We start from the raw sequence: 11,270 nt of genomic DNA on the forward strand, positions 1-11,270 counted from the left end.
ACTGTGAAAACCATTGTGATGTGCACATCAGAGACACACGAAAAATTAACAACAATGGCAGCTTTAGCGTTATTAGAAGATATCGCAAATGGTGCAATAAGAAGAGAGCGTGTATTCAGAGACAGAGATGATTTACTGGCAAATAATGACAACTGGCTCATCAGCCGCTTTAGGTTCCCGAGGGCAATTCTTCTGGAACTGTGCGCAGAGCTGTGGCCGGCATTGGAGCGCGACACAGCAAGGAGCAATGCGTTGCCTGTGTCCGACAGGTACTGACCACACTGGGGTTCCTCGCAACCGGGGCATTCCAGAGGGAGCTGGCCAACCGATCAGGACTGAGCCAGTCGACCCTGAGTGTGGGACGGAGTTATCCGCATGTCAGCCAGGTGTATCAGATTCCCATACAATGCATCTGAACAGGTCAACATTAAAGAGCAATTTGCAGCGAGAGACGGTTTTCTGAATGTAATCAGAGCAGGGCCAGTTTTTGCTATGGGCAATGTGGGCAACCGCCCAGGGCGCAATCTATGTGAGGGCGCACGAGCGCCCTCAAAAAAAAAAAAAAAACTCGCCAGTTTTCTAGACTACCGCTCATTTCCATGTCAAGTTAGTGGAGTGGGCGCTAGGGCGCCCTCATTGTCACGTCAGCTTGCTGCTGAGAGTCATACAGGTTGTGTGTGTGTCAGAAGAGGCAAGGGGGAGGGGGGCGAGGGATAGACTGATCCCAGGCCACACAACACAAACTGTTTCCAAATAAATTATATTTCATTCCTAAAACTAACATAGACCCATATACCATTAATGCAAAAGTTAATGATGTCGAGTCTTCATCTTCATCATGGATCAAAGTAAAAGATCAAAGAAGCCATCAGGTGCCTAGTTCAGAAAAAGAAGATGAAGGTATGCAGATTTCTATGAGTGACGTGAGTGACAGTAGGCTATAGGCTATTTATTAGCCTCTTGCTAACATGTTGTTATTAGCCACAGAAGACAACTGTATTTGTTTCTTAATTTTGCTGAACTAGCAACTATTAGCGTTGCACAACAGATTTCGTATGATGATGTAATTGATGATTTTGCATCAAAGAAGGCTAGAAAAGTCAAGTTTTAGATTGCATTTCACACCTGTTGTTAATGTTAATGCCAGTTGCAAACAGGGTGAAAAACCCAGGTTGAAAAATCTGCTACAGTCTGAGCACTGAATTCAGATTATGTTAATTATCTGCTGTTTCTCTATGTACAAAACTGGTGTGTTATCATAACTGGAACTGTTCAGACGGTATTAGGATGATGCAAAACAAAACTCGTATGTAAAATACGAAATAGTTTACTGCGGGAATCTTTTTTTTATGTAGTTATTTATTTATTTTTTAGCTTTCGTCAGGGATTTTTCAAGCATGGTTATTAGAGCCTGTGATGAAGGATTTGTGCAATTAACATTGGTGTTTATATACTGTATTTCAATAATAATAAATAATAATAATCAATTTTATTTGTATTGCACTTTACATTTAAAGCAATCTCAAAGTGCTACAGGGCAAACAGTTTAAAAAATAAGTAAGTTAAAACAACCAGGGTCAAAAAAATTAAAATTAAGGTTAAAAAAAAATTAGAAGAAAGAAAAAAATACATTTTAGTTGTAGGCTTTTTTTTAAAAAGATATGTTTTTAAGTCCTTTTTAAAAGTATCTGTAGTCTGTGGGGCCCTCAGGTGGTCAGGGAGGGCGTTCCACAGCCTAGGGGCAGCAGAAGCAAAGGCCCTATCACCCATGCTGCAGAGCTTGGTTCTGGGGGTTTGAAGGGTGTTTGAGGTTGCAGACCGGGTGCATGAGGAAGTGTGGGGGGTGAGGAGTTCCTGTAGGTAAAGGGGGGCATGTCCATGAATGCACTGGTGAGTGAGGAGGGAGACCCTGAGTGGGACAGGGAGCCAGTGAAGGGATTTCAGAATGGGGGTGATGTGGTCATGCTTGCGCACCCTCATCAGGATCCTGGCAGCACTGTTCTGAATGTACTGGAGTCTCTGGATGCTCTTGCCAGAGATCCCAATGAGGAGTGCATTACAGTAGTCCAGCCTGGAGGAGACAAAGGCATGGACAAGATTCTCTGCATCTGCTAGGGTGAGTGTTGGACGGAGTTTGGCGATGTTCTTGAGGTGGTAATTATTTATCTTGTCTTTTCTCTGTTCTTGTTACTTTTTTTGTATTTAAGATTATATATAATAAAATAATACAAATAATATAATATATTGTTGTGTTGGTGGCAGGCTTTGGGGGTAAGTCTTTTTTTTGGGGGAGGGGGGCAAGGGATGGTTCGCCCAGGGCGTAAATTTAGCCAGGACCGCCTCTGGTGCCGACATTTTATTCAGATTCTCCCCACCTGTGATGTTTGACCTGCCCACCACTGGGTGGTGCTATGTAAATAAGCTCTGTTTACCATATATTCCATAAATAAGTGTAAAATTGGTGGAACTGTGTTGGAGTAAAGTTGACTAACAAGGTGAAACACAGAATTGGGTGATAATGTTTTGCTACATGCTTTACAACCAGTCAAACCAAAAAAGAGAACATTAAACTTAAAAGTAGCAATAGAAAACTAGAAGAACTACTAGAAAACACAGTCAACTGAAAGATTAGAGTTTTATTAAAAATACTTGTCCCCCCCCCCCCCCCCACTTCTGAAATCAGAATTTCATCCGTGTGTGTGTGTGTGTGTGTGTGTGTATGACTGTTTTCAAACCGCCGGCAAGATGGCAGAGAGGACAGCTTTTGAATGGTGGAAGTACGCACATTATTTTCAATACGCCAGCGAAAAGGACAAGAACAACATAACGGTAAAATGCACACTCTGCGTTGGTGAAAAGCTTGTCGACCTGCAAAAAAATCCACTTCCAATTTAAAAAAAACATCTTGTATCCAAGCACCACTCTATCACCCTGGTATTGTTATCCTGCAGAGTTAATTTGGTTGGATGAATTCATTGTCAGGACTTCTCGGTGCATTTAAAGGAGGCTGTGTGTCCGTGTCAGTTAAGTTGCAGCATGTGGCATTTTAATTTTTGGTAACGCATGAGTACTTTAATGCGTTACTTTTATTCATAGGTAACGCTGTAACATAACAGATTACTTTTAATTGATGGTAACGTTGTAATCTAATAACTACTTTCCAAAGTAGTTGGGGGGGGGGGGGGGGTCCTCGTCAAAATATAATTTTTAAACCACATACTTTCTTTGATTGTGCTATTTTTGTCATCATAGACAATCCCTTTTAAAATAAAACAACCATTTTTTTCCAATACAAGGAACAATCATAGCCAGAATTTAGTTAAAAACAGACCTTTAACTGCTTTGTCTCCTCAGTTTGTTTTCTTTTCAATAACTTAACGTTAGCATGGCACTGCTCTAAATGTTTCGTTGGATTACTCGTGCTATTTCGCGACGTAGATATAGATCTTTTGGTTTCGCACATAAAGTGCACTTAACTATGCTCCTCATATCTTTGTCTCTAACAAACTGAAAATAATTAGAGTATGTCCATCTCGAAAATGTGCTGTCCGACGTTGAGCCTGCTTCAGCCGTACAGGAAGAAACGTTTTACAATTTGCACGAAAGTTTTCTCCTCTGCTGATCTCACGGTGTTATTGGCGATAGTATAAAAATAAAACACCACTTAATTTCGGGTTAAAATGCATTGTAACGCGCGTTACTGACCTTTTGTACCGAGTAAAATATTACCCTTTTTTTTTTTTTTTTTTTGGAATGCTTTACATTACCTCGTTACAGCAAAAAACAATACATTACAGTAATTACTTTCGTAACGCGTTACTCCCAACACTGCTGGAAAAGGTGAAGAAATAAGCAAAACATCCAAGCTGTGGCATCTGGTATTTCTGAATGTCAACCTGCACTAAAACTAAATTTAAAGTGTCATAATGTTAAATATTTGGCCTTTTTTGTTTAATTTGTTTGTGGTTGCTGTGGTTCTGTGTGCAGTTGTTAATTTAAAACTTTGATTAAAAATTTGAACAATAATAACTGTATTTTTTGTAACAAAAACGCAATGAATAAAGAGTAATTTAAAAAATCGTACCAACACAAAAAACATTCATAATTGCTAAATTCGGATAAAATAGAAGGTTCCGAGTGGAGCCATTTGAGAGCCATAAGAGCCGTCCTTTCTAAAGAAGCCGAACCAAAAGAGACATATCTTTGAAAACAGCCAGACCTCTCACTATTAGGCTGCCAGAGGAGGACATCACGCGATTGCCATTCGATATCGCGATAGTGGGTTTAGCCCAGCAGCACAGTACTTCCAACATGGCAGGCAATAAGTTGGCGTTAGAAGGTAGAGTCAGTGTAAATGCATTTATTTTAGGGCTCAGCGTGATTGTAATCCCTCTAATCCGAACCTGGTTTGGACATTTTGACTGGGTCTTTGATTATCTGACGGAAACAATCGGAAAAATAGCGATTTGTATCCACATTGCAGTTGTCAACGGCCTCTTACTAATCATATACAGGGGACCTCTGTATAAGGTAAGCTTTGACAACTTCCCGGGTTGATTCGCATTTGCGCTCATTTTGAATAACCACGCGTTTTTAATGCTGTCCAGTTTCATGCGTTTCATCTAGTGCAGACTATACAGTGGGTGAAACGGATTGCCTGACATAATTTACTTCTCCTTTTAAACTTCAGTGTTCTCCAGCTAATGTTGGCTAACTTAATCTCCAAGCTAGCTAGCTAGCTAGCTTTAGCTGCGTATTTAGTTAATCCTATAAACTAAAAAGAGCGTTCGACCGCTGGTATAGATGCATTGAAGAAAAGAAACCAGGCGATGCCACAGCGTTTTTCTGGTTATTACGATTTAATAGGTTTTGTGTTTATTTATTAATTTATGTTTATGGGGAGTGGAAAGAATACGACAAAAACTCTCCAGAAATTGTTTAGCGTCGACTAGCTTTGTTTCCAGTTCGGTGTGCTTCTATAACAAGATATGAGGGATTTAGTAATAGTAGGCTTCTGGTACAAATAAATCGTGGAGTAATTGAACTTGGTTAACCTGAGTGTCTTGCTCACTTTAGGTCGCTGTGAGAGCCTGCTTTCTGGGACTGACTTTTGGCTGTGGCTTAATTATAAGCTTTTCTGAAACCACCTGGACGCATTTTGGCTGGTATGTTTGCACACTCTCATGTGTACAGATATTTCATAAACATGCATGTATGTATATTACAATATGAAATACATACTTTAAAATTCTTCACCTGTTCATGAGAAGTGCCTCCTATAATGTCCCTACAGACTTGTTTTGTTACGCCATGTTCTTCCCTACTTAATCAAGTTTAACAGAAAACCTTTGACTAAGTACTCGGCTTAGTCAAAGACAAATGTTTTAGTGAACTGGAGATATGTACTATATTTTGACAGCAGGATATGTTTTTTGTAACTTAGGTCTTGCAGGTGAATATGTGTAGTAACAGTTGCTCTATGCAGGTACATGTGTTCCCTGTCGTTCTTCCATTACTCTGAATACCTGGTGACGGCCGTCATCAACCCTCGCAGCCTCTCTCTGGATTCATTCCTGCTCAACCATAGTGTAGAGTACACTCTGGCTGCAGTCTCATCATGGGTTGAGTTCACTGTGGAGAAGCTGACAGTTCCAGGTCTGTCCTCAGTTTAACCATTATTATGTAGACATAATACAGACAAGATAAACGTTCATTTATCCCACAGTGGGGAAATTGTGTTTATATGAAAATCTGCTTTTTCAAAATACATGACTGATACTAGCAGTACAGTTACTGATGACTGTGTGATGTTTGTAACACAAAGATACAATTTCCAAAAATTTTTAATTAAATAAACTGATAGTTACCCTAAATTTCCATCTTGGCTATAGAAAATGGGGCCACTTTGCCTTTGTGCTCACAAATGTTGGAAATGTTACATACCTTTCAGTGATGTCCAATTGTAACCTCTGCATTTGGCAAGGGAACACTAAACAAATGGATGAAGCCTGACAGTTTACTGACCACAAATCAGGGTTTCTGTGGGGTCTTAAAATGTCTTAAAAAGTCAAGAATTTGATAATGCCAATTTAAGGCCTTAAAAAGTCTTAACTACGAGCATATTTTGCATTGCAGGCAGTGTTGCGGCATGGTACGGCCGTACCGCGCAGGTGAAGCGGGGAGATGTTTTTGTCACATAACGTTTGTTAGCGTAATGGATTTTGGCCTCCTTTTGGATTTGCGACTTCTTCTGTCACACGACAGAACTTGGGAAATGGGCAAATGTAAGTTTAATGATCACCGGCTTTGTAACGTGGAGTTTGACAGAAGCTTAGCCACGTTTGCTAGTAGTATGCTTCAACATGAAGTAGCAAGGCAGGAGACGAAGTGGAGGGATTTCAGCACAATACATTTATTAAACAGAATCATATATAAGACATACAGGGTATTCGTACGGGTGCTTGAAATCCTTGAAAATGCTTGAATTTCAATGTTGTGTTTTCAAGGCCTGAAAAGTGCTTGGATTTTAGTTTAAGTGCCTGAAAAGTGCTTGGATTTTAGTTTAAGTGCTTGACATTATAACTCTGTCACTGTCACAAAATTGGGCTCAGACTGGATAGTTTGCTTATCACCAGGATAAATAAAATCAGTAAGAGAATCGTATGTGGAGATTAGCGGTGGAAAAAAGATTCGGGATCCGGCTCATTGAACCGGCCATCAAAGAAGACTCAAGAATCATGAATCTAGACGTCTATTGAACCGGCTCAGTTGAGTCCTACCACATTTGATTGATATATAATTAATAAACGGCACCATTTAACCTTATCATCTTATCTCACTCGGCGGAGAAGCAAAATGTACTATCTGACTTGACCACCAGCAAGAAGCGCAAACTGCACTCAGCCTACAGGGATTCACGGGTAGTGAATCTGTAATAATCCTTTATTAGGTGATTACTATGCTTCATTATGTCTCGAGTGCTTGTACTGGAAACACTTTCTTTCACAATTGGGCCATTTTGGGTCAAGTGACTCAAGTGACTCGCAAAACCCGGCTCATATCAGTGAATGACTCAGATTGATCCAAATCCCTCAAAAGATCTGGGTTTTACACTACTCGGTGCAAGTGTGCCTGAAGAACGTCAAGCGGCTTCCCTTTTTTTGGATAAAACTTGTTCTCCTTTAATTTCTAAACTTTTTGCTATTATGTAACATCATTTTAGATGTTTACAGCATAATACAATGTACATAATTGTGATAAAAAGTGAAGAAAAAAAAAATCATCAGTACATATATTCCTGTAGATATGTATTTTACCCCAGCTATAAGGTGCTGGAAAATTCTGAAAATGACCCTTAAAAGTGTTTGAAAAGTGCTTGAATTTGACCATGAATAATGTGTATGAACCCTGGACATAAGACATGTTTATTAATCCCACGTATGGGAAATTACCTTGTTACAGTAGAGTATAAAAGCAAGGTCTCACAGCATATTACAAAACACTATAATAACGGATAATAAAATGTTCGTGGCTTGTAGCCTTCACCAGTGTCCACATTACGGAGATTGAGGAGGTCAGACGGATGCAAGAGTGACACCTGCTGAACTAAGCAGTGAAAATGGGAGCCACCGCCATGTGGTGTATACTGGTAATGCTCCATGTAATACTCCTATATATACTCTTATAATACTGTTACAGCTTGAACGAAATGATTTCATTGATTGACTGAAACGTGTGCCGAATAACCAACCACCCTGGTTGTGAAGGCAGTAAAATCTCACTTAAAAGCAGAGAAACACCAGACTGCTCTTAAAAGTCTCCAACAATCTCATGAGATCACGCAGTTTTGTTCGCCATTGCCAGGTCCAAGTACAGCCAGAGGTGGTGTTACAGCCACCTTTGCGCGAACTCTGCAATACACAGACTCTTACCGATTCTGCTGCCTCATCATCATAAAGTGATGTGCAGGAAACCTCTGGATCATCTGCAACTCTGAAAACTGAAATCATGGCTGGCTCTATTAATTTTATATGCCAATATATAAAAAGTCACGTGACCCCGGGGCTCTGCAGCGGTCTACAGCGATGTGTTTCAAAGCCATTTAATTCTCAATGCATGTTAAATCACATCTAGAGGGTAGTTTATAGTTATAATTCTGGGTCTCTGATTTTCCTTATTTTTTGTACTTCAAGCAGGTCTTAAATTTAACCCGTAATAGTCTTAAAGTCTAAAGTTTCACTTGCTCAAACCTGCAGAAACCCTGACAAATAGACACAAGATTTTTAAAATGAATAGGCTGTCTTTTTATCGACTGTGCTGTGTTGTATTGTAGGCAAACAGCAATATGAGCACCAGTTCCATTACTGAACGGCCATTGTGTACAAACTGGGAGTGGTAGGGAATATAACCAAGCTCTTTCAGTATACCTATGGATGTATGCCCATGTTATGAACTGTGTTTATCGATGACTTGCCCACACTTTCGCTAGACTCATTTGTGTTTGCGTTTGATTAATACTATGCTCTTCTCTATCTCTGCCAGTTAAAAAGAAATGTTGGATTATACACTGCACTTAGTTTTTTCCTGCTCTCACTGTCTTATGTGACTGCGTCACAGTTGTCAGGGCAACGGTTATTTATTTGATTAGAATCATGACATCAGGCTGACTAAAATGAAACTTATTATAAAAACTGACTCTTGGACATACATCAGCATTATATTAACTAACCAAAATGACAGAAACCATCCTTGATGCGCTTTAGCGTTTTAGTTCCGCCCAAGTCCCATCCACTAACATGGAGATCAGTGTTTCCCACAGATTTGAAAGCAATGTGTGGCGGTCGGCCGGGGGGAGGGGGGGGGTTGGAGGTGGAGGTTTGGCCCGGGGGGGGGGCGGGGGGGGATTGGGGAATGAAAAGAACGATTGGATAGGGTATGTGCATGAGGACTGCCCTGTGTCTGACCGATGGGGGGGGGGGGATTCCTAAAGGGATTTCCTAATTCCTAAAGGTTAATAATTAAAAAAAAAAACAGTTAATAATTGGTTACACAGAACTTTATTACATTAATTTTAACACCCTATATATACCGTAATTTCCAGACTATGAGGCGCACCTGAATATAAGCCGCACCAGCTAAATTTTGGGGAAAATACAGATTGTTCCATATATAAGCCGCACCCGACTATAAGCCGCACCCAAGCCGCTGGTGTTTTAATGTTTAATTACCGTAAGGGTTTCTTCTACCACGGAGGGGATTGTCGGGACAGAAATGACTGTTTGGAAACGCAAAGCGTCCCATTTATTTACATTTGAGAAACACAATAAATCTTTCAATCAATCAATCAATGATCAAACTTTCACATCTTTGACATTACAAACAGCATTCGTGCAGTGCACAAATAATACAACGGTGCGCTCCTAGCGCACTTCCTGCAGTCATATACCGTAGTAGTGCAGTATAACAAAAAACAAAGCTTACAACGCTTGATGAGGCAATAACGTTAAATGGCTAAATTTAATTCGTTTTTAAAAGTGCTTGCCTGTAACACTGCAGCAAAAGTGCAGTAGCCCGCTGCTCAACAAAATAACCAGCATCTTTTTCGAAAACAGCCAACACAGCAGTAAAGGTGCAGTAACACGGCCGTTTACTGTTTCAAAATAACCAGCCTACTATACCAGAAAAGTCAGCCAGATCGATCGCCTTTAACTTAAAAGCAGCTCTCGTACTGCATTTGGACTCACTTGGTTTGTTTTGCTCTCGTTACCTGCGCGAACTGTCTGTCTCGCTCTTGCGCTTCCATGATAGTGCGCCCCTGGTGACCGTTAGCTGTAAAAATCCATATGTCCGTTGTATAAGCCGCAGGGTCGTGAGAGAGAGAGACGCGTGAGTGACAGAGAGACGAAGAGAGAGCAGGGAAAGGAAATGCAGCTGAACGAATACGCTGCGTGTTTTAAATAGCGTAAAAAAAGAATAACGAAACGCAATATGTGACGGTCGGTGTTGAATCTTTTATTTTTTTTTTTTTGGTCGGTGTTGAATCTGTGGCGGTCGGAGTTGAATCTGTGGCGCACCGCCACAGATTCGTCTATGTGTGGGAAACACTGGAGATGGCTGGCTATCTGCTAAAGCCACCCACCAGGGGGAGTTTTATTGGGGTTCAAGCAGCGAAGCTGCTAGAAACCCATTGGTTTTGTATGTTTTTAGGGTTCAAGCAGCGAAGCTGCTGGAAACCTATTGTTATTCTACTTTTTCTTATTAGGGACCAAGCAGCGATGCTGCGAAGGCACCTATTGTGTTTGTACGTTTTCTTCCCTATTATTATTATTATTTTTCCGCCATGGGAGTCTATGGCAGCCCATAGAACCGTATGGTAAAAAGTTGTGAAATTTGGCACATAGCTTAAGGGCAGTCTCAATATTACTTTGACTGAGTTACATGTAAGCACTAAGCACGGTCTAGCGCCACCAACTGGTCAAAATTTGAAGTACATTTGTGCATGTAACTTTTGAACCGTGTGTCCGATTTTTGAAAACAAGGTATCGTTGGAATCCTTGGACCAAGCCGAGTTCAACGCACCCTATGACGTCATAATGCGTCATGATAGATTTTTCGCATTTTACGATTTTGTCGAAAACACGAAAAGTTTCAGCGGTGACAAATTTTGTCCGATTCTCACGGAAATTGGCACAGACCGTCTTCTAACCAATGCGCACAAAAGTTACTATCAGGCGTCTTCAGCTTCGAAACTGTTTGGCCGCTACAGCCAATCAAAATTGGCGGCGAAGGCGGCTTTTTCTATTTGAGCTTATATCTCGGCAACGCTTTGGTGCAATGAAACCAAATTTGGTAGCACGCTTCCAGACGCTGTCCCAAGTGCACGAACAAAATCTGGTGTCATGTGGCCACTAGGGGGCGCTATAATTAGCAAAACATTGTTTTTGCTCATATCTCTTGATGCGTTTTTATTTGAAATGAAATTGTGATATCCGCAGATACCGTGGGTTGCACCAGTGACAGTTCGTGCCAACTTTTCGTGTTAGCCAATCGCAGTCGGCGGTGAAGCCGCCAAACAGGAAGTTTGCTTATATCTCGGTGACACTTTGACTTCCGAAGACCAAACTTAGTCACACGCTTTGAGACTCCCTTAGAAGGGGGCAATAAAAATGTTGTGTCATTCGGCCACTAGGGGGCGATGTAATTAGCAAAATTGCGTTTTTGCTGATAACTTTTGACCCGTATGCCTGATATTCAAAAACATGTTACTGTTG

At 40.7% G+C, this 11,270-nt stretch overlaps 1 protein-coding gene across 1 annotated transcript; it reads left to right on the forward strand.

The window, feature by feature from the left end:
• Window positions 1-4,069: 4,069 nt before the first annotated feature.
• icmt (isoprenylcysteine carboxyl methyltransferase) lies at window positions 4,070-6,298 on the forward strand. The gene is made up of 3 exons (XM_084554014.1): window positions 4,070-4,530; window positions 5,077-5,165; window positions 5,486-6,298. Exons 1-3 carry the CDS (start codon window positions 4,312-4,314, stop codon window positions 5,670-5,672), a joined length of 495 nt encoding a protein of 164 aa, XP_084410140.1. The 5' UTR covers window positions 4,070-4,311; the 3' UTR covers window positions 5,673-6,298.
• The last annotated feature ends 4,972 nt before the right edge of the window (window positions 6,299-11,270 follow it).

The sequence above is a fragment of the Chelon labrosus genome, assembly GCF_963514085.1.
Source record: "Chelon labrosus genome assembly, chromosome: 10".
In the NCBI taxonomy this organism is placed as follows: Eukaryota; Metazoa; Chordata; class Actinopteri; order Mugiliformes; family Mugilidae; genus Chelon; species Chelon labrosus.

What these genes read in the sequence shown, in the direction of transcription:
- icmt (XM_084554014.1), top strand. Translation starts at nt 4,312, where the DNA reads ATGGCAGGCAATAAGTTGGCGTTAGAAGGTAGAGTCAGTGTAAATGCA. An exon ending in ACAGGGGACCTCTGTATAAG is followed by an intron (nt 4,531 to 5,076) that starts GTAAGCTTTGAC and finishes TGCTCACTTTAG; the next exon opens with GTCGCTGTGAGAGCCTGCTT. An exon ending in ACCTGGACGCATTTTGGCTG is followed by an intron (nt 5,166 to 5,485) that starts GTATGTTTGCAC and finishes TGCTCTATGCAG; the next exon opens with GTACATGTGTTCCCTGTCGT.